The following is a 22,442-nucleotide window of genomic DNA, read 5'->3' as shown; positions in this document are numbered from 1 at the left end:
TTTTAAAATTCACATTTAATCCCAAAAGATTATGTGTAGATTTTTCTCTGTGCAAAATCATGTTGTCTCAAGCAGTGTTGGCCTTACCATCGTTTTGGATGAGTCCTGGAAGCCTCCCTTTAGGTGTGGATCTCCCACTCACTAAGTGACTGGCTCCGATTCCTAAATCTCTACTTCCCCTCCCCTGAAGCCTGAGCTCAGCTCATTGCTTCTGTCAGCTCCTGACCTCCCACCCCAACTCCTGGGCCCTAGGACCCTGCACTGTCTTCCTTTCTCCTCAGGCCCTTCCTGATACCTGTGGGAAGAACTTGATCCTGGAATAGTTGTTAGGGTGATTTTGGAGTCACATAGACCATTTACTGAAGATGCTGTCTCCGCACATTCCTGCAGCAAATGCTGGGCCCTTGAGTGGGGCCAAGAAGTTAGTGTGGAGGTTGTTCTGGGTGGGGTTGGGGGGAGTATTGTTGTTGTTAAGTCGTTGTCTGACTCTTTGTGACCCCATGGACTGCAGCACACCAGGCTTCCCTGTCCTTCACCATCTCCCGGAGCTTGCTCAAACTCATGTCCATCAAGTTGGTGATGCCATCCAACCATCTAGTCCTCTGTCGTCCCCTTCTCCTCCTGCCTTCAATCTTTCCCAGAGGGCCTTTTCTAACGAGTCGGCTCTTCCCATCAGGCGGCCAAAGTATTGCAGCTTCAGCTTCAGCATCAATCCTTCCAATAAATATTCAGTTAATTTCCTTTAGGATTGACTGATTTGATCTCCTTGCAGGAGGGAGTATTAGCCAGCTCTTTTTCAACTCTTGGCTGTTCCCTGCACCTCTAGAGGAGTTCACAGAGTAGGGAGGAGAGTGAAACTGTCAGCTGAGCTAATCCAGAGATGTCTGGACAGATCCAGAGGGTCTGAGATGCTCTGAGAACAGAATTGCAGAACTGAGTTTCTTCTGTAGCCAAAGACCACCAGGAGGAGGTCAAGTTTTACCAAACCATGAAGAGTCTACATTGTGGAGAAGTAGCAAGGGCCCTAGTACCGGAAATCACACATAACCCGTGCCAGGTGACTTTGAAGGATTGGGGTTGAGCATCAATTCCAGACTTGTATCTGCTCATGTTCTGCTGTCTGCAGAGCCCTGAACTGAGAGGATGCTCAGAGAGGTAACAGAGCAAGAGAAAAAGCCCCTGTTTCGTGGGAATCTGCTCATTCAACACTCCCTAAACCTGTGTGTTATCTTTTATTAACCCCACTTTATAGATGAAGAGTGCTGGGGGTTACAGCATTTATGTAACTCACTCAGAATCTCCCCAAATTAGTGGCAGACTTCCTGCCACTCTCCTATAACTCAAAGGTATATTTCATTCTAAAGTCCTTGGTTCTTGGAGCTTCTGCACATGTGGCTTTGCCTGGTGGGAATGTTTGATAGATTACTGAATTTCAAGGTCCCCAAAGTAATGGCCATCCAAGAGGTATGACCTGGATTCAGATTGATTCATGCTTGGTGAATGTGGAGAAGCTGTGGCTGTTTGAGCCCCCTTCCCTCCAAGTGGACACCAGCTCCCTCCTAGATCTGTGACCTACTCCAGAACCTGTGAAAGTAACCAGGTTACTGGTTAACCTCCAGAGCAGAAGCAAAAAGAGAATGCCATGTTCCGATGCCATGAACATATTCAGTTCTGTGGATAAATGAAAGACCCAAGCATTCAATTCAAGACACAAAACATGTCTTGTTGAAAGTGACCTTTCTATCTGACACAAGCGCCTACTGAGTGTCTTTTGCACACATACCCCCCCCACCCACATACACACACAAACCCATTGAGCTATTTTGAGCCACATCAGACATAAAAGTATTTGAGTGGGTACCCCAACTGTGTCTTCCATCACATGTGGTCCCAGCCTAGGGCTCCCTGAAAGCAAGGCCAGAGCAGCACTTGGAAGGGTCAGTCTCCCTTGCTCAGATCTGCGTGCCCATGTCACTCAGAGCTGTTGATGGAGCTTAGTAGGGCCTTAGGTGGCGGTGGTTTAGTCACTAAGTTGTGTCTGACTCTTGCGATCCCATGAACTGTAGCCTGCCAGGCTCCTCTGTCTATGGGATTCGCCAGGTGACAATACTGGAATGGGTTGCCATTTCCTTCTCCAGAGCATCTTCCCAACCCAGGAATCGAACCCAGACCTCCTGCATTGCAGGCAGACTCTTTACTGACTGAGCTATGAGGGAAGCCCCTTAACACCTTGGGCAAACCCCTAACTGCAAAGTAAGGGATGGAGGTTTGACTGCAGGGGATGTTTTGTATAGTCAGAGTTGTGAGACCAGAGAGAAAGGAGCCCAGGCGGAAGTGGGCTATCTTTTCCCCCTAAGATAGTGGCCCTCACCCTCCCCAGCAGTTCCCTTGGCTCAGGGCCTTTCCAGAATTAGGGCCGAGCACCTGGGGACCACAAGGGTCCTTTTAGTTTGGCCCCTGACTGGGCAATCTGCAGCTTGTGAATGCCTGTGAATCAGCAGCTTGCCTTTTTGTGAGGGTGCATGTCACATTGACAGGTTTTGTTTTAGAACCATCCTGGGACAAACCCGAGTTGACTGTGATATAAAAGAAAAAACAAAAACCTTTAATGCGCAGTTGGATTCAATTTGCTAATTTTATTTAGGATTTTCTTTTATGTTCATAAGTGAAGTTGGCTCACATTTTCCTTTTCTTGTACTAGTCTTATCTGCTTTAAGAATCAAGATCATCCTCACGTCATACAATGAGTTTGCGGGCTTTCCTCCCTCTTCCCCACCCCCCTTTTAGCTCTTTGACGGTGGAATGATATTTGTCATGTCTTTGGATCTTATAAAAACACACCCCCAGAGTCTGCGTGCTCGGCAGGGGACTTGGCTCAGACAAGAAAGCAGACACCTCTTTTCCATGTTTGTAGTCTGTGTTGGCTTGTTTATGGGGTTCTTGCTACTTCTGGGACCACTCTGTGGGGAGCTAGCCCATTCCCCCAAGGAAGAGGCCTACGAGGTGGGGTAGGGGGAGCCTGGGCTGGTACGGGGGGGCTGTGCCCGGGAAGGGAGCCTGGGGCCCCAGCACACGCTGCAGCCCCCTGTGCTTCCCTGGGGCCAGGCCCCTGTGGAGCCGGAGCTCAGCTTGAGCCTCCCCATGCAGGCGCCATGTTCCGCAAGAAAAAGAAGAAACGCCCCGAGATCTCGGCCCCACAGAACTTCCAGCACCGCGTGCACACCTCCTTCGACCCCAAAGAAGGCAAGTTCGTGGGCCTCCCCCCACAATGGCAGAACATCCTGGACACGCTGCGGCGACCCAAGCCCGTGGTGGACCCTTCACGCATTACCCGGGTGCAGCTCCAGCCCATGAAGGTGAGGTGCGGGGCGGGGAGGGCGGAGGGTGGGGTTCAGACCATCCCTCTCCACAGAGAGCAGCTGGCAGGACCACCCAGGCACCGGAGGAAGTGACAACCAGTTATCAATTAGTTACCTTGTTTTCTTTCCCAGCTAATCAGCCTCTTCTCTCCCTAGGGAGAAGGAGTCTGGTTTGAAGGGGGAGGGTTATCCCAACCCACAGGGTGGGAGGGTTGCCAGATTAAGCAAATAAAGATACAGGAGGCCCAATAAAATTTGAGTTTCAGATAACAATGAACAATCTTTAGGTATGTCCCAAAGCGATATTTGGACCTGGGGCTCTCACAGACCAGGGGGATTATGTTGTGTAGGTCGGGACACAACGTGATAAAGAGCCCCGTGATAAAGGGGTTGGGGTCAGGGCTCTGGTGGGGTTTGGAGGCCACGAAGCCCATGTGTGTGGAGGAGAGCCTTGGCCTGGAGCCTCTCCCCCCAGAGAGCCCTGCATGCCCCCCCAGAGGACCACAGATAGAGCTGGAGAATGGCAGTGAGCCCCAGGCAGGGTCTGAAGTCCCACCAGCTCCCCACGCTCAGCCACCCACACCATCAGGCACGCTGGATTAAACAGTGTAGTTACTCACCTGCCCTGCCTGTCTGTGGAGCTCTTGAGCCCATGAGAATGAACCTTCTTCCTGTATGCCCACCCCGGCACAGGCCTGGCCCTCTGTGAGCCCTGGTAAGGGACTGAAAAATTAAGGAACAGGTAGATGATGCACCAAGCAAGGTCCTCAGGTGATCCTCCTCCTCTAGGCCCTGCTCTCTGACCTGACCCCCGCCCTCCACCATGAACAGGAGGCTCACCACACTCTTCCTCCACCCCTCCTGCAGACGGTGGTGCGGGGCAGCTCGGTGCCTACAGATGGCTACATCTCCGGGCTGCTCAACGACATCCAGAAGTTGTCGGTCATCAGTTCCAACACCCTGCGCGGCCGCAGCCCCACCAGCCGGCGGCGGGCACAGTCCCTGGGGCTGCTGGGGGATGAGCAGTGGGCCACTGACCCGGACATGTACCTTCAGAGCCCCCAGTCTGAGCGCAGCGACCCCCACGGACTCTACCTCAGCTGCAACGGGGGTGCACCAGCAGGACGCAGGCAGGTGCCGTGGCCCGAGCTGCAGAGCCCACGGGTCCTTCCCAATGGACTGGCCGCCAAAACACAGTCCCTGGGCCCTGCCGAGTTCCAGGGTGCCACACAGCGCTGCCTGCAGCTGGGCACCTGTCTGCAGAGTTCCCCAACCGGAACCTCACCCCCCACGGCCACGGGCAGGCGTGGGACCAAGACTGCCAGACATGGCCCCGAGGAGGCCCGGCCACAGTCCTGCCTGGTGGGCTCAGCGGCGAGCAGGCCTGGCGGGGAGGGCAGCCCCAGCCCTAAGACCCAGGAGAGCAGCCTGAAGCGCAGGCTGTTCCGAAGCATGTTCCTGTCTGCTCCTGCCACGGCCCCTCCAAGCATCAGCAAGCCAGGCCCTCCAGCGCAGAGCAAGGTAAGTCAGGCTGGGGCCCCCACTCTCACCAGGGTAGGCAGCTGGGCCCACTGCATCCGCTGGGGACACAGGCCCTGCCTGCCTTTCCTGCTTACATGGTCGGGCTGGGGGAAGGCAACAGATCATCAGCTGCAGATTCTACCCTGAACCAGCTGAGCGCTCCTCCTCCAAAGGCTTAGCACGTGTGAGTCAGAGGTTGCAAGCCAGGTCACTTTTCAGGGGTTTCTGAGGGGCTTCAGTATGCCCCAGCTGACACTCCTGCTCTCTGGGGTGTGTCTAGGCAGACCACACAGAGAGGCAGGTATGCTCCCTGAAAAAGCAGCACTTTTAACCGCAAGCCCAGACTCTCCCCTGCCCCCAGTGACCGGCAACCCCCACCCAGGCCCCAGCAGAAGTAGGGGCTCTAGGACTTAGGGGGCAGGGTCTCTCTGGCTCTCTCTTCTCAGATCTTCTTTTGGCCTCAACCCCCTGCTTATCCCAGGGCTCTCCTGAGGTCAGGCACAGCCTCCCTGCACTGCTTCTCCCATAGGCATTCAGAATGCCCTTCTCTAGTGAGGATTTCTTCCTCCTCACTCCCTTCCTCCTCTCCTTCCTGCCTACCCTTTTCCTAGTGGTTGTTGCTCTGTTTAACATTTCTATAATTATTTTTTTCTCATATTGTGTGCCATATGAAAAGCTAGAGGACTGAATTTGCCTGGGGTCTGGGAGCATCAGGAGAACCAACTTTCAGCATGTGTGACAGTATCAAATGCACACATTTTTCTTGTTAAAAAGGAACCAGTGAATGGAGCCCTAATGGTGACATTTCTTGGCAGGCAGAGGAGAAAGCTTTGGCTTCTTCCATACCCTATGACACCCCGTCCGTAGTGACAGTAACATCCTTTCCCATTTGGCAGATGAGAAGACTGACTCAAACAGTCAGCCAGGGGTGGGGGGCCCTCTGGGCTCACACCTCCTCCTCATGAAGGCCTTTTCACAAAGGCATCTTTTAGCTCCTTCCTAAGGGACAGGTAGAAATAAGCTTAGGCCACAGCACAAGCTTGTTGCTGTTTAGTTGCTAAGTCGTGTCCGACTCTTGGCGACCCTGTGGACTGCAGTCCACCAGGCTCCTCTGTCCATGGGCTTTCCCAGGCAAGAATACTGGAGTGGGTTGCCATTTCCTTCTCCAGGGAATCTTCCAGACCCAGGGATCGACATGTCTCCTGCTTGGCAGGCACGTTCATTAGCACTGAGCCACTAGAGAAGCCCACGAGGGTTCTAGGTCAGATCTAAGAAATAACCACCACAGCAGCATGAGTGACAGAGTCTCCCCTCCCAGATGGCGCCTCTGTGTCCCGCCTGAGCGTGGAGGACAGCGGGGTTGGGAGTAACCTGGACCCTCAACCCCTTCTAAGTCGCTGCCAGCCAGAGGAGGTCTGGGCTTTGTGCCCTCCAGCCCCCACTGGGACAAAGGACAGTGGGCTAGGATCCTCTGCAGGGGTTGGTTTTGGAGAGGAATAGATGAGATGTGGCTTGATATGTCCTGTGAGAAAACATGAGTGCCTGTGAGCGTGTGGAGGGGTTTGGAAGGCTGTCCCTGGGGAGACATTCCCCAGAAAACTAATGACGGAGCAGGACAGTGCATACCACCAGAAAGTGCACGTAGAGGGTCCTGATGGAGCAGGGAGGTGGTTTCAGGGATTTGGAGAAAGGCGGTGTCAAAACTGGCATGCATGGCCCAGGGCTCCCTCCTGCACCCCACAGCAGGGGGCCAGGCCATCCCCCATCTCTGCACACTTCACCAGGCGCCTACTGTGGGCTGCTGCTGCAGGCGGTGCAGCATCTCCCCTATACCTATGGAGGCAGGTGGCGCTTGTCCGCAGTTCCCAATCTGGCCCCCTGGGCACACCCTTCTGGACAGATGTTCTCAAGCCAGGCCCCTAAAAGGCAGGACCAAGACTGCCCCTTAGCCACTCTGGGTCCAGGCTTCTCAACCTTGTACCGCTGACGTTTGTAGATAATCCTTTGTGGTAAGGACTCTTCTGTGTATTGAAGGATATTCAGAAGCATCTCTGACCGCTACCCTCTAGATGCTAGTAGCACCCCTCAGATGGGACAACCCCAAATTCCTCCAGACATTGCCGAGTGTTCCTCAAGGGAAAAAATCACCCCCAGTTAAGAACTACTGCCCTCAGCTCTTGCACCACTTGGCCTGCAGTCACTCACTTTGACCAAAGAGCAAAAGAGGACCTCAAGGAGGGAGAGGAAGGCCAAGGAGGTAAGACAGAGCTTGAGGGATTTAGAAGTGGTCCCACTTAGTGGCAGAAGGCCGAGTCAGAAAGACCTCAGCAATCTGCAAACCTGGGTTAAATACCTGCTGTGTATCATGTACTCCATTATATGCCAAGGACCCCCAGTCAGACCACTGCATAGAGGTCAGAGATTAGGCTGACCAGGGCTGAAGTCTGCTTCCTACTGAGTGACTCTAAGCAAGTTACTTAACCTCTCTGAGCCTATTTCCTCATCTACAAATGTAGATAATAATATTACCCATGGCTTAATAAAACAAGCCACAGGGCCATGAGCATTAAATGAGATAAGGCACTTAATGCCCTTGTTAAAGTGGTAAGCCCTCTGAAAATGGCTTTATTATTTCTTAAATATCATGAGATGGCCTCTGCCTGTGCAGCCCCGACAGAACAGCCTCCTGAGCCCATAGCTGGAGAGCCCGGCCCTGTCCCCACAGCCCAGGAAGGGGACATGTGACAGCGCTGTAACTCCACGAACGACTCTTTCTAGTGGCTTCCTGCCCTGCAAGAGGCCTCAGTCACACATGTAACTCCAGAATTAATCCAGAGTCCTTAATTAATTCCACGTTTTGTTGCCCTTTCGCTTTCTTGGAATGGTTTAACAAGCTTCACCCGGTCCTTTCTGGTGGCTCTGTGAGGTAGAAGCTCCCTCCTTGTGGAGACAGGCAGCAAAGCCCACAAAGGGACACTTGGGACCAGACCCCGCAGAGGTGAAGACCAAGCCTGGCCCACCACCCCCGTGTCCTAGACCACATGGGTGCTGGCCTCTCCACCAGGTCCATCTACTGCTTCCGTCCGCCCCCTGTAACCTTGGGCCCTGAGCTCAGGGTCTCCATGGGGGCCTTGATGGCAGAGAAAGATGAAGCCCCCTCCTCAGCCCCTCTGCATGGCCTGTCCCCACCCTCCCCATGTCCACACATCCTCAGAGCAGAGAGCTCATGCAAGAAGCTGAGAGGCTGGAAGGAATGGGAAATGGTCTGCCTTCCTTAGAGATCCACGGTGGAGAGAGGTCAAGGGCTGAGAGGATGAGGTTGAGGGCAACATGAGCTTTTCATGTCCCCAAGCTCCGCCCAGCCCCACACCAGTGCTGCTCAGAGAGCACATTTTCTGTATTAAATCCGCCTTGGCCAGCAGGCAGCCTTTTTACAGAGCCTTGGGTGCTGCTTCTGGGTGACAGCGTGTGATACTTCTGTTCCTGGTTGTGGCCCCACAGCCTCAGTGGCCACGCTCCCTCTACCCCTAGTCCCCGGCCTCCCATGGGCTCCCTGCAGCCATGGAATCAGAGCAGCTCAAATTGCGGTTCGAGGTTCCTCCCACCTCAAAACCCAGTGCTGGTGTGTTAGTTGCTCAGTTATGTCTGACTCAATGTGACCCCAGGGATCAAGCTTCTCTGTTCATGGAATTCTCCAGGCAAGAATACTGGAGTGGATTGCCATTTCCTCCTCTAGGAGATCTTCCTTACCCAGGGATCGAACCTGGGTCTCCAGGGCCTTGTTAAAATGCAGAGTCCCTTCTCTCAGAAACCTACTGAGGCCATTCCCAAGGCCCAGGATTCTGCATTTTATCCAGCTCCCCAGATCAGAGGAAACTGGGGCTCAGAGAGGGGGACTGGCCTAGGATTCATGGCAAGTCAGAGCAGAGCAAGACCAGAATCCGGGTCCTTTCCTGACCCTCAGCTGGAGGTCCCACTGCTTCACCACAATAGACTAGGGAAGGGCAGGTGAGGGTTGGGTACTGGCGGGGACATGGGATAGTCTACCTGCTGCACAGAAGTGCTCCCCAGGCAGGAGTGGAGTGGTCTCAGCGGTCTCAGGAGGCGTTCCTGCTCCTTCCCCTCGAGGACTGAGCTGGAGCCAGGCACAGCCTGCCTGAGGCTGCAGCACGCACATGGGGCTGGGGCTGGCAGAGCAGCCGCGGCAGTGGCACTGTGCACCTGCTCAGCCCTAGGCCAGCCCAGGCCAGGGATTGGGGTGGGGGCTCTGAAGTCCAGGGGGGAGGGCTGCTGAAGAGGTTGAGAAGGCTCTGGCTGAGCCTGGTAGGACCCAAGGCCCAGACTGACGCAGTCCAGCCCAAGCTGAGTGCTTGAGCAGATTCTCTGGATGCTGACTCAGTTGTGAGGATAAGGGAGGGCCAGCACCCTCTAGGCACCTAGACAAACCGTCTATGAAATGGGCTCTGAGACATTCTCAGAAGGTCCTCTTGCAGCTCCTCAAGTGTCCCCCAGTAGGTCACTTTGGGGGATGGCCCTCTCCAGGTGCCCCTGGGAGGTGTTGTGTGGTACTTTACCAGCTTCTTGGGGAAAACCCAAGGATGGGACCCTTTCTTACTGGGGCTGCCAGGAGGGCTGGAGCTGTGCAGGGCTCACTGGGGGCCCAGTCTGCACTCAGTTCCACCTTCTCTCCCTCACTCCCCACCAGGAATCAGAAACCTGGGCCCCCTGCCCTCTCTTCCTTGTTGGGGGATACATGGGGGTTGCATGTATCACCCAGAGGGGCTGCTCCAGGGAGCCCTTAGGAAACCCTTTCACCCCGGCCCCAAGGCTTGTGTTTGGCCGGACCTACCCTCCTGACTCCACATCTCTCTAGCACCAAATCCCCAGTCTAGGGGACACCCAAGGACCACCCCCCCGCCCCTAGGTAACATGGCTGTGTGGCTCACAGCACAGACACACAGACTCCCCATTGTCAGGAACGAGCAGGACTATCAGACCTCAACTGGGGTTTTCCTTCCCTGCCCTAGGAGTCAGTCACAGCTGTGCTGCTGCGTTTGCCTCCCCCCACCCGATGCCCAGGGCCTCTTCTGCCCACCTGAGCCCTTGGATGGGAGAGACACAGCTGTGAATCCCTGTGACCCAGATTCCCTGTGCAGCCCCACAGCACAGAGTGGGGATCGCCTCCTGGTGGCCTCCCTGGGGCCTGACTGTCCATCACCCAGGGAAGAAACACCGAGCTAGGACACTCCAGGGACCTGGCTTTGTCTTCCCAGGAGGGGCAGAGTGGATCTAAACAGCTGTTATTTTTTCTGCTCACTTGGGAACACTGAGGGTTGGCTTCTCAAGCAGGACTGTGGTTTGACTTCAGTTCCATTTGAAAATCTTTGCTTGAGGCATCTCCCACATTCATCTGATGCCCTGCCTGACCCTACCCTTGTCCAGAGGTCACAGAGGCCACCCCCTGTCCCTGGGAAGGGTACTCCAAGTGCTCTCACAGCCAACCTTTTTTCTGTTTCTTTCTACAGCCCAGCTCCTCCTTCAGACCGGCACTGAAAGGCGGCCCCCCCAGCCTGGTGGCCAAGGCCCAGTCCTTGCCCTCAGACCAGCCCGTGGGGCCTTTCAGCCCTCTGACCGCCTCGGATACCAGCAGCCCTCAGAAGTCCCTCCGCGCGGCCCCAGCCGCCGGCGCTCCTCCAGGCCGGTCTTCCCCGGCGGGGTCGCCCCGCACCCGGCATGCCCAGATCAGCACCAGCAACCTGTACTTGCCCCAAGACCCCGCGGTGGCCAAGGGCGCCCTGGCTGGCGAGGACACGGGCGTCGTGACGCACGAGCAGTTCAAGGCTGCGCTCAGGATGGTGGTGGACCAGGGTGACCCGCGGCTGCTGCTGGACAGCTACGTGAAGATTGGCGAGGGCTCCACGGGCATCGTCTGCCTGGCCCGGGAGAAGCACTCGGGCCGCCAGGTGGCCGTCAAGATGATGGACCTCAGGAAGCAGCAGCGCAGGGAGCTGCTCTTCAACGAGGTGGGAGGAGAGGGTGTGGCGGCCAGCGGCGGGCCTCCGGGCGCAGGGGCGACGGGAGCGAGCCGGCACTCAGGCATCCCCTCCTGCCCCCAGGTGGTGATCATGCGGGACTACCAGCACCTCAACGTGGTGGAGATGTACAAGAGCTACCTGGTGGGCGAGGAGCTGTGGGTGCTTATGGAGTTCCTGCAGGGCGGCGCCCTCACGGACATCGTCTCCCAAGTCAGGTGGGCAGCTGGAAGAGCAGGGCCCTGGCACTGGCTGCCCCACTACTGTCCTGGCAGGGCTATCAGGTAGCCTGAGTCCCAGATGATTGAGGTACCACCTGTCGCGTTGTCCTGAGCCATCCTCCCCACGCCCATCGGCTTGGGTAAACCAACCTGGGGGTCTTAGGGGAGTGAGGAAGATACTGGGTCTCCAGCCTAGGCCCAGGCCTGTTTCCACCAGGCCTCTGACCTGGCTTGGCTCCTCCACACATTGCCCAGGAAGCTATGGGGCCCAGTATTGGGGCACCCACTCTGCCCAGCCCCTCTGCCCGGCCGCCCTGCCAAAGCTAACATTCTCTTTTGCTGGTGGCCGTGCGTTCTACATCCAGGCTGAATGAGGAGCAGATCGCCACCGTGTGCGAGGCTGTGCTGCAGGCCCTGGCTTACCTGCACGCCCAGGGTGTCATCCACCGGGACATCAAGAGCGACTCCATCCTGCTGACTCTCGACGGCAGGGTAAGCCCCGCCCATCCTGGCACACCCACCACCCCCTTCGCAGCTCCCTCACCTCTCATTTCCTTCCCTCCCATTTGCCCTAACTCCAGGTGAAACTCTCGGACTTCGGGTTCTGTGCACAGATCAGCAAAGATGTCCCTAAGAGGAAGTCCCTGGTGGGAACCCCGTACTGGATGGCTCCAGAAGTGATCTCCAGGTCTCTGTATGCAACTGAGGTAACCACTCTCTCCACCCCCCAGTCCTCCCAGAAGGGGCTTGGAGACACACGGTTCTACTTATGGTCCTCCCCAGAGCTTCCCACCAAACATTGCCCCCAGTTCTTAGGTTCCCGCTTAGTCAGTCCTGTCCACTGGCCCCTTTTGGATGGTTCTTCTCTGGCCTGTGAGTTTGCTGCCATAAGCTGGCCTCCCAAATGCTCTCCCCCAAGCCCAAGGGCAGGTCAGGGTGTGGCCAGGCTTTCCTGTGTGTGATGGCCTTTCTAAGAGAGTGGCTGACAGCTGTGACCCTGCAGCCAGTGGTCACTTAAGCAGGGCACTGGGCGGGTGGCCAGGAAGGAGGCCAACTCACCAGGGAGACCTGGGACCAGCTGCTCCTCTCCGCCTGCAGCACGCTGCTCACTACCAAGAGGCCAGACTCTGGCCAGTGGAGTCAGGGACATTCTCCTCTTGCAGGTAGATATCTGGTCTCTGGGCATCATGGTGATTGAGATGGTGGATGGAGAGCCACCCTACTTCAGTGACTCCCCAGTGCAAGCCATGAAGAGGCTCCGGGACAGCCCCCCACCCAAGCTGAAGAACTCTCACAAGGTCAGTCAGCACACAGGCGTGAGCCTGCAGGCCCCGTTCTCCCTGAGGCTTCAAGGATCAGAGCCTGGCTCTCAGGCCCAGCTGCACCTGGGTGTGGAGCCTAGTCACAAACTCTTACGGTCACTCTGACAGGTTTCCACCTGCAGGCAATGACAGGAGCCGAAGAGAACAGAAGCAAGGCTGTGGGGAACCCTGACGTCCTGGAAAAGAATCTAGAGAAGCTATCTGAGCAGGACCCCCCTCTACCCCATGTGTTGGGGAGCTATACCACGGCACATGTTCCCAGTCCATCCCAGAGAACTGGCTTGCCCTCCCCGGCAGTGTATATGCTAACCACATCTAAGCCAGTTTCCCCTTAAAACCAGTGTTCGTGTGTGTGTGTGTGTGTGTGTGTGTGTGTGTGTGTTGAACCTTTTTCTGCCAAATCCACCCAAACCCCCAGTCTTACCTGTGGGTACCCCCTGCTGGTGGCCAGCTCAGCACAGAGCTGCAAAATGGCACTGCCATCTGGTGGCCAGAGTAAGAAATGTCCCAGAGGATTGAAGCTGGGTGCCTAAATGGCAAAATAGTTTCGTAGCCCAGCTGGATGAGAGGACAGACAGGAAACACTTTGAGACAAATGGTCCTTAGAGCTTGCACTCCTGACCCCTAGACTAGCAGATAGTTCTAATTAGCTAATTCCCCAGAGGATGCAGCTTTCTGTAATAGCCTAAGACTCATCCTTATCCTAAAATATTTCTCAGAATGAACTGAGGCAAGCCCTTGACTTAGACTCCAAGGCATCGAGCAACAAAGGAATCTTCTTTTCAGGTCTCACTTTTCTAGTTTTCAAAACACTTCTTCATCCCTGACCTCTTTTTTTTTTTTTTTAATCTTCACTAAAGCCCTGTGTGAAAGACAAGGCAAGCAGATATTATCATTAGCCCATTCTACAGATGAGAAAACTGAGCTGTAGATAAAAGTGCAACTTGTCAAGGGATCAGGGATAGACCCAGAACTTGATCACTGGCACCTTTCCACAGAGTCTGAACACAGAGCCCTGAGAAGCAGCGTGGTAGATGGGCTGTACTGGGAGCCCAGCTCTCCAGGTACCCTAATTCCATTGCTCAACAGCCCCCTGTGGTGAACTGGCCACTTTTCCTGGACTGATGCTGACTTTCCTTGGTGGTTGTTTAGTTGCTAAGTTGTGTCCCACTCTTTCGTGATCCCATGGACTGTAGCTTGCCAGGCTTACCTACCTGATAATCCAAAAAGTGCAGAGCCTGGGAGGAACCAGGAATAAGAAACAAGAGAATATAAGGCTTTCATATGATGGTGGAGCCAGGCAGATTGGGTCACCCGAAAGTGGCTACCAGCTATGGCTTCTTCTCACTGCCCTGCCTCCACAGGTCTCCCCCGTGCTGCGAGACTTCCTGGACCGGATGCTGGTGCGGGACCCCCAGGAGAGAGCCACAGCCCAGGAGCTCCTGGACCACCCCTTCCTGCTACAGACCGGGCTGCCCGAGTGCCTGGTGCCCTTGATCCAGCTCTACCGCAAGCAGACCTCCACCTGCTGAGCCCGGCCCCAGAACGCGCCTGCCACCTGTGCCCACAGGCAGGGGACACTGGGCCGCCAGCTTGCCAACAGGCCTGCCTGCCTGCCTGCCTCACTCTCTCAGTATTCTCTCCAAAGATTGAATGTGAAGCCCCCAACCTACCCTCCTGCCCCTCAGCCCACTGGGCCAGGCCGGACCTGCCCCTCGGTCACTCTCCCTCCCAGGAGTCCCCAGTTGCCTTTGGGATGATGGAGACCCCTTCTGCGGGATGACCCTTTGTTATTTGCACAGGGATATTTCTATGAAACATGGAGACCAGCGCTTCTGGCCACGGCGGCCAACACAGCAGAAAAGGCTGCTGTGGTTCTTTTTTATATATATATAACGGTAGTTGTAAACGAGCATCCCAGGTCACCCAAGAGGCAGACTGCCTGTCTTCACTAGGATGCTTGCTGTTCTCAGCTCCAGCTCCAAACCCTGGGGTCTAAGAGGGCCACGGGGAAGGCGTTTATTGCCCAAATCCATCTTCCTCCCTTTGTGTCTGACTTCCTGAAGTTGCAGTTCCACCTACACTGGCTTCCTGTCCCACCTGTGATGACAACATGCCCCTAGCACAGCCAGCACCTGAGTGTGAACAGCCTGCTCGAAGGACATGGGTGAGGGAGGGGCATTTTCTGGGTGAAAGAGGAAGGAGGCAACTAGCAGTGAAGGTGGTCTCCCTTGACAGGGTGTGCGTGTGGTCGGGGGGGAAGGCCACCCACAGCTGGCTTCGGTTAGGCTTCTCCATCTTTTCTCCCACTGAGTTCTGCTCTGAAGGCAATCTGCCTGGCTTCCTATCACTTAAGTCCCAGGTTTCTACCTGACCAATGAAGAGGTCTATATTGTCAAACATATCCCAGGTGCTTGGCAGTTTTCTCCTGTACCGTGGAGTCTGAGAGCCAGGGACCAGTATAGTGAGAGAACAGGCTTTGTGAGCTTCATCTCAACAACCAAGTCATCAGGGACCCGCTCCTTTTGTGTATGCACGGGGGACCGGTTCATTTCAAAATCCTGGTCTGGGGGAGGTGAACCAACTCCCAGGGTCCATCATGTCACTGGAGTGGGCACCCCACCTGTGCAGACCACCCACCCCTAACTCCTCCTCATACACCTGTCTCCTTGTCCTCCCAGCCTTCAGGGCTGTTGTGAGACAGGGAATCCCAGGGAAGAACTCCAGGTGTCTGGACCCTATCTAGATAATATTTTTAGATTCCTCTGTCCCTAGAGCCCTGCTTTGGGGCTAAAAGAAAAAATTGCAAGAACTTTTTTTTAAGGGTCAGAGTTTTAAAAAACAAAAGCATCTTCCCTTTTGTGAATTGTTTGCACTTGTGCCTGTTTTAAATTAAACTGAGTGTTCAAAACCTCTGGCCTCCCTCTTGTCTCTGGGAATGTAGCCAGGCTGTCTTCAAACTAGACACACTGTAGTGGGTGTCCAGGGTGGTCCCCCTTCCTCCCTGACGTGAGTTCCCCATGGCCATTCTGAGTCACAGAAAACCCAACTCTCTGGTGGCAATGAGGGCCGAGAAGGAGGGAAACAGGAAGTGAAAGGCCCTTGGGACTGAATGAGCTGAAAAATAGACAAGGCTCCTTCCCAGGGGAGAAGAACTCAACCAGAAAGCCAGAGCCATGGGCCGTGCTTGCTGCCTCCACGGGGGCTCTGGGGCAGCCGCCAGGGATAGGGACAGCTTTCTGGAGCAGCGTCTCCCTTTCCCCGTTTGCTTCTCCCACCCCCAGAAAGCTGCGGCTCTCCTCAAGATGTCTACAGGAAGTGGCCTGGAAATGCCTCTAGTGAGAAAGCGGTCTCTGTTTCGGTTCTCAGAAAGGAAGGAGACCACGAGGAGCTGTGAAGAGCACAACTGGAAATCAAGAAACCCGGGTCTTTAAACTTCTAGCTCTGACACTGATTCCAGCACTTCCTTCCTGAGGTCTCATCCTACCCTCTCTCTGTCAGGGTCACTGAAACCTCTTACCTAAGAGGAGCAAGGAGTCCCACAGACTTTTCTCCCCACAGCTCCTTACCGCAACCCCACCTAGACAGCTGCTCTGGTCTGAGGGTCCCAGTCCCAACCGCTCAGCAGCACCTGATTCTTACCTCCAGGAGGCAGCCACAGTGGGCTGGGCAGAGAAGGAGGCTGAGAGAAGGTGGGACCTTCCCCCTCCCAACGGGAGCCCACAGTCAGGAGTGGTTGGCAAGGCAAAAAGACACCAGTTCTCTTAACTGAAGAACACTGGATTTATTAACTGTTCTGAGTTCTAAGAGTCCTTCCACTGTGGTGTCATTCCAAGCCTGTGCTTTGTGTCATTTAGCTTCACACACAGACCAGGTCTGAGCTTACATCAGCTCCAGTGGCACAGGTGACTTCACAATGATGAAAGCAACAAGAATTTGGAAAAGCAAAATGTTTCAAAAAGTCTCTGCTAGACCAGAGTGAGCTCAAGAGGACCCCAGCCTCAGTGTTCTGGGGATAACAATGAGAGGAAGTTCAGGAGAGCGAATTGTGGTGAAACGTCAAAGTTTTGCACAGAGCTGGGCCAGGTAAGTCTGCAAGAACAGCAAGGCAGTCAAAATACACAGTTTAGTTCAGACAGGAAAGATCTGCTGTGGTTTTTTAGAAACAGCACTTTCAACCATCAAACCCTTGGCAACTCCACAGAGAGGAGCCCTTGAAGTTGTTTACCCAATAAAGAGGACCTAAGGTGACCTTCAACCAGAAATCCCCATGTTAGTGACACTTAAAACATGACAGCACCTTCAACACAACATGCAACCCCAGACCCACGTCTTCAATGTGGTATTTTGAAGAAGCCAAAATACTTATATTCTTACACCATTAAAAACTTCATAAAAGTTAAACACAGTTGGAAAAGGATAAGTGAGCAAGCAAGGATCAGGAAAAAAAAGGAGTTTGCAGTTGGCACATCCAATTACCACCCGCATCCCACCCCAGATCCTCTCCCTCTGGCTTTTCAGGTGCTTTTTCAGAACTTTTCAGTTCACCCACCACTCAGACAGTGGGATATTTAGGGAGAGAAGAGTGGGGAAAGGGCAAAACACCCCAGAAACGAAAGCAAATCTCATCAGAAGAAAACAGTGCAGAATCAGTAGGCCCCACAGTTCAGAAATCACAAAGGACAGGTTGGAAGCTCCCAGTCTCTCAGAAGTCAGCCGGAGCTCTCCACATGCAGCCTTGGAAGATCCTGGGGTCCTAAGTGAAGGGTCTGGGCTCCTGCTACTCCACATGCGAGTTTTTTTGTTCATTGTCCCTCACTTCACTGCTGTGAAATGACTTCAAGTATCCGGATTTAACATACTACAAGAGGAAGAGGATTCCATGGGTAAGTGCACAGGAACGGAGAAGTACACAGCGGTGATTTCAAGCAAAACCAGAAGTCTGAACTCCGAGCCAGGAGGCAACTAGAGCGCAGTGTTGCCACCAGGGGGCACCAGAGATCACGTCCAGAGTCTGGGCCCTGGCGGCCTCGCGGACCCTGGAGGGGTGGAGGCCCTGCGCAAGCGTCTGACACCTATACGAGGCCGGCCTCTGATCACCCACCCCTCACCGCAGGCCCTATTTCTCATTACAGGTTATTCTCGCTCTGGGCAGTTTCCTTAGAGTTACTGGCGAGAACCCCTCCGTTCTGCAAAGATGAACAGATCGACGTCTTGAAAGGACCTCACTGCCGGCTCCTGAAGGGGCTGCAAACTCAACCTCTGGGGTTCACAAAAAACTCCCCCACGCACCGCTTCCACAACCGCTGGGCGCGCGGGTTCGTGTGCTGGCGCTTCCGCAGGGCACGCGATTCGCCGGACCCTCCGGACCCCTCCCGCTTGGCTGACACAAAGAAGAGGGCGGGGGAGAGGAAGGAGGGGACCAAAGGCCAGGCCAGGAAAGGGCCTTTAACCACCTCTCCACGGTTGCCTCTGACTCACTAATCTGCCCAGTATTGAAGCTGGGCCGAGCCTGAGTCCCACGCGTTGGGGCAGAGGCAGGGGTCCTTGGTCTCGACCTCTAGCATCCATCATCTGCCCTGCCCTCCATTAACGGCCCAGCAAGAAGCAGGAACCGTTTAACAGCCCCCTTCTAGTTCTCGCCAGTTTGATATAATTTAAACCCGGACCTGAGGCTCGTGTGGGCTTCAGACTCCCTCGCGCCGCAGCCGTTTACCGTGGCAAACACTTCAGTCAATTATCCCCCTCGCGGAGCTTCTATTTAAAGAGACATTGTCAGGTTCTTAAGCCTCGGATCAGACCCGCTGCTTTCTGCTTCACATACAAAGACTTAAAACATGAGTTCTTTGAGGATTGGAAGAAATACAATTAAGCAAAGCCTTCGCAACCGTTCCACCCTGCGGGAGCACCCACGTACGGGACGGAGGAGCTGGGAGGCGGTGGGGACGGGGGAAGGGCTACGTTCTTTTCGTTTCAGGTCTCTGAAAGTGAGAGGAAATCACTCAAGAGCCCAGAACTGGGCTGGGCAAGGGGAGGGGGGCGGAAGACCCCACATTGTCAATGAAGTTGAATCTTTGGATCAGGCAGAGGGAGCTAGAATTACTCAGCTGCTGGTTCAAGGGACAACTGGCATTCCTGCCACCCTCCCCCCACCCCCCAAAGCTGCTTTCAGTGTATTGAGGCAGGATTTTCTCCCCAGAAAAACTAAACTTCCAGATTCCTTCCCTCCGGTCCAGCAGGGCTCCCCTTCTCCAACACTCCAACGTGTAAGGGGAAGGAAGATTTAGGTGGTGTGGGGCATTATTGTCAGCATCACTGGAGTTGGACGGGGGAGACTAGGCCTTTGTTCTACAGGTCAACTCTTTCTGCCTGGCTGATGAGGGTGTGAGAAAACCCTCCAAGGGGAAGGAAACCCTGCGGGGGCCAGAACGACTCTGGACTACACCTTAGCAAGGAGAGAAGGAAGTCCAGCTGGAAGGTTGTAGCCTGTGGATCCAGCTTTCACAACAGGAACAGCAAGCCTTCAGAGAATGTGAGACTTAGGGAGTATCAACAGGCACAAAAAAGAAATAAGATAGGGGTGACTTTCAGAGAGAGGGCTGAGGGAGTGAGATCTCATCTCAGCAGTAGGGGCAAGTTCTAGTCTCTGAGGGTGAGAAACTGCCAGGAAAAGTGAGGGGCCTAGGAAAAAGAAATCCCAGTAGAGCAGAGATTGGAAGGTGGGGAGAGCAGGACTCAGCCTCGAGGCTGTTTACCGCTGAGCGTGCAGCACCATGGCCTCCGTGCCCCCCTGCCAAGGCTGAGGCCCGGGCACCGAAAGTGGCAGAGCATTGGGCTCTAATTCCTGGCCGCTCTCGGGCCCAGACGCCTCCCCGACCAGGCTGGGGATGTCTGGAGCTGTGGAGCGTCGGCGCAAACCCAAGCGGCCAGAGCCGGGATCACCTTCGGGGTGGGGGCTAAGACCAATGGGCGCTTGCACTAAGGTTGGGGGTGCTCCCTCCAGCACCTCCTGCGACCGCCACCGCCCAGCCCCCGAAGACTGGGGCGAATGCGGTAGGGCCATCAGGGCTCCCGCTCGCAGTCGCGCCGCCTCCTCCTCGGTCACGGCACCCAGCGCCAGGCTCATGCTCCGGCCCAGCTCCGGCCGCTCGCAGCCCTGTGCCCGGTGCCGACCGAAGCTCTTACCCCCCGAGCCAGCCTCGTCCCCGTGACCATGGCCGCCCGCCGCTCGGGCAAAGCGCGCCAGGAGAGGCCGTGGTAGGCGGCGGGGGCTGGGTCGTCGGCGCTCCGGGCTGGGAGCGGGGACTGGACGGCCAGGGGGGCTGTCAGAGTTGGAGCCCCGGGCCGCGGCGGCGGCGGCTGCGCGGCCCCACGGCCCTGTGAGGGCCTGCACACAGGTCCCGTGGCCGCGGGCGGCCGCCAGCTGTAGGGCCGTGAGGCCCGCCCGATTAGTGCGGTCGAGGCGTAGGCCGAGGCGGCGGAAAGAGCGCACCAGGAACTCGAGCACCGCCCCGTGGCCGCACGCGGCCGCCCACATCACCGGGCTGTTGCCTGCCGAGTCGGCCGCCTCGGGGTCGCCGCTGAACTGCACCAGCAGTTGCACGGCGTCCAGGTGGCCGCGCTCGCATGCCAAGCTGAGCGCTGTGCGGCCGCGCTCGTCCCGCAGGTTCACTGCCGCACCCTGCTCCAGCAGTAGTCGCACAAAGCGCGCGCGCAGCGCGGGGTCTGGTAAGCCCACGGCCACCATTAGCGGCGTGCGGCCCTGCTCCGCCCGGCAGTCGATGATGCTACGGTCCAGCGCATCCAGGACAAAGCGAGCCAGGTGCACTTTGCCCGCCTGCATGGCCTCCAGGAAGGTGCGCGTACCCGCTCGGGGGCACAGGTCCTTGGGCTTAAGCATGGCCTCGGCCGCCGCGCCCAGGCGGCCCGGCAGCTCCGCGCGGGGGCGCCCCTGTTCCCGCGCCCCGCCGGGCTCGGGGGCGCTCCGGTATAGCCCCCTCCTTGCGTGGGCAGCTGCAGCTGAGGGTCCTGAGGTCCCGGCTCGGTCCCCAGTTGCCCCGCCGCTCCTGGGTTGCACCCCTGGTGTCTCGCTGCTCCTTTCTTGAGCTTCCCGCCTGAAGGTGTAGATTGCTTGCTACTCCGGGCTCCGCGCCTGGCCCGCCACAAGACGACGGGAACCGAAACTCAGGCCCCTCCTGACTCTCCGGCTGCTTTCCCGGTGTCCGGCGCCTCTCAGTCCCTCGTGGCTGGGAGCCGCGCCACTCACCCGCACCCGGGGCAGCCCCGCTCCCCCGATGAGACGGTGGCGCCCGCCGTGCGCGCCTGCCTCTAGCCCTGGCGGGGCGCGCCGCTCCTCATCTGCTGGCGCCGCTCCTCCGCCTCCTCCCCTCTCGCGGGGGCCGGGCCACGCCAGGGCGCTTGCTCCTTACTTGGGGGGCTCGGCGGCGCGGGAGCTGTCACCCGCCTGGATACCTGGTTTTATAGCCTCGGGGGTCTCCATGACAATGGCTGCCCTAGAAGCGGGCTGAGCTGTCTGGGCCAAAACGGACCCGGCGGGGGAGACCGCCTCTGACCGCCACCCACCCCTTCGTGGGCCACGATGTCGGGGAGCAGCTCCTCCTCCGCGCTTCCCTGGGACTGCGGCAGCGGGGATGGGGCGGGGGCTGCTCGCCGAGGGCTATGTGTACCCAACCCGGCCAATCCCAGTGTCACAGTCTGCTATCCCCACCCTCCGCCCCCACCGGAGTTGGTTCCCTGGGCTCCTTAGAAACTGGCGGGACCCCGAGCCCGTCGGGGAAGAAGAGAGCTACCCCCAGAGGTGTGGGTGGAAGGAAATGGAACCCCATGAGGGCAGAACTCGACCATAAGCGAGCTGGGGGTGGCGGCGAAAGGCGGACTGGGAGTAAATCACTCCTCAAATCCGGGGAAGGGGTACCTGCGCTACGCGGGGCTGGGGCCGCTCGATCTGGCTGGGAACGGCCCCTGGAAGTGTAGCGAATCACGCGCGCACACACAATCGTTCCTCCCGCACACACTCATTCGGCGCGGGGGTGGGAGGGGGAGTGCGCTCTCCAATCTCAGACGTTTCAACCCCGACAAAGCGCCCGCCCGCCAGCTCCCGGCGGCTGAGACGCTGGCGGAGCTGAGACGCGGCGACCGGAGCGGGCGTCTTAAGATCCGAGAGTGTGGCAGCCGCGTTAGCAACTCCTCGGCACTGCTCCCCGCTGCTTCAGGACCGGTCGCTACCCCAGAAAGAGCAAGGGACATGCAAGCCTCGCCCCAGGGTCCCCTTCTCCCTCTTGAGCACAAAACCACCCCCAGACCACAGGACTCTGACCTTTACCACTAGCTGACCTCTTCCGAGAGGAGGACAGCACGCGTCAGTGTGGGAAAACCACCACTGCCTCTCTCCCTCTGGCCCGCTGCTCCACCCTGGGCAGGGAGGGAGGGGCGTGCAGGCCTCGGCGGGGAGTCCGAGCGCCCAAGAGCTGCTGGGGGTGGCAGTGTGTGGGGTGGAATGAATATTTGTGAAGAAGTGAGTCAGGAATCCACTACAGAATTCACTGAGACTTTTAGTGAGCCAGGTATTGTGTGTTCCCAGGTGTGGGAAATACAAAGGCGGCAATTTGGTCCAGGATGGAAGAGACCTCCCCTCTCAAGATGGAAGACAAGACCAGGACATAAAAAGCCGAGTTTATGGCCTGGGGGCTGAATAGGTCTGTAAAATACAAAACCGAGACAGTCCCTGAAGGAGAAAAGGGAATTGTGGAGCAGGGGCGGGCCCTAGGATCTTCCCAGGATAGGCCTTCCAAGATGGAATCTGACTGCTAAGAAGCAAGGTAGACATCCCTATGGGGTTGCTGAGGCCAGGGCATGGAGACAGGAAAAACACCTTTAGCGGGCAGTGTTGAGGGCTGCTTTTCGGGGTCCTTTTATGTGAAAGACAGGAAAATAAAGGAAGAATGAAGTCCAGGCTGAGGACTGCAT

General features: G+C 56.5%; 2 protein-coding genes across 6 annotated transcripts in view; one reads left to right on the top strand and one right to left on the bottom strand.

Moving 5' to 3' along the window:
* Window positions 1–15,366, top strand: part of PAK6 (p21 (RAC1) activated kinase 6) — a 37,244-nt gene extending 21,878 nt beyond the window's left edge. For 4 of the 5 annotated variants that reach the window (XM_018054460.1, XM_018054461.1, XM_018054462.1 and 1 more), the window contains 8 exons: window positions 3,148–3,356; window positions 4,227–4,880; window positions 10,406–10,903; window positions 10,997–11,130; window positions 11,499–11,625; window positions 11,715–11,840; window positions 12,297–12,431; window positions 13,820–15,366. In XM_018054460.1, coding sequence (XP_017909949.1) covers window positions 3,153–3,356; window positions 4,227–4,880; window positions 10,406–10,903; window positions 10,997–11,130; window positions 11,499–11,625; window positions 11,715–11,840; window positions 12,297–12,431; window positions 13,820–13,987 — 2,046 coding nt within the window. In that variant the 5' untranslated portion in view covers window positions 3,148–3,152 and the 3' untranslated portion in view covers window positions 13,988–15,366. Of the gene's footprint in view, window positions 1–3,147; window positions 3,357–4,226; window positions 4,881–10,405; window positions 10,904–10,996; window positions 11,131–11,498; window positions 11,626–11,714; window positions 11,841–12,296; window positions 12,432–12,563 lie in introns of all 5 variants that reach the window. The other variant, XM_018054463.1, reaches the window with a different exon arrangement.
* Window positions 16,220–21,047, bottom strand: ANKRD63 (ankyrin repeat domain 63). Its single transcript, XM_018054458.1, has one exon. It carries the CDS (start codon window positions 20,353–20,355, stop codon window positions 19,207–19,209), a length of 1,149 nt encoding a protein of 382 aa, XP_017909947.1. The 5' UTR covers window positions 20,356–21,047; the 3' UTR covers window positions 16,220–19,206.

The sequence above is a fragment of the Capra hircus genome, chromosome 10 (assembly GCF_001704415.2).
Source record: "Capra hircus breed San Clemente chromosome 10, ASM170441v1, whole genome shotgun sequence".
In the NCBI taxonomy this organism is placed as follows: domain Eukaryota; kingdom Metazoa; phylum Chordata; class Mammalia; order Artiodactyla; family Bovidae; genus Capra; species Capra hircus.
This window is presented reverse-complemented; position numbering and strand designations above follow the sequence as displayed.

Excerpts from the sequence above, each read along its gene's own strand:
- ANKRD63 (XM_018054458.1), bottom strand. The coding sequence starts at position 20,355 with ATGCTTAAGCCCAAGGACCTGTGCCCCCGAGCGGGTACGCGCACCTTC.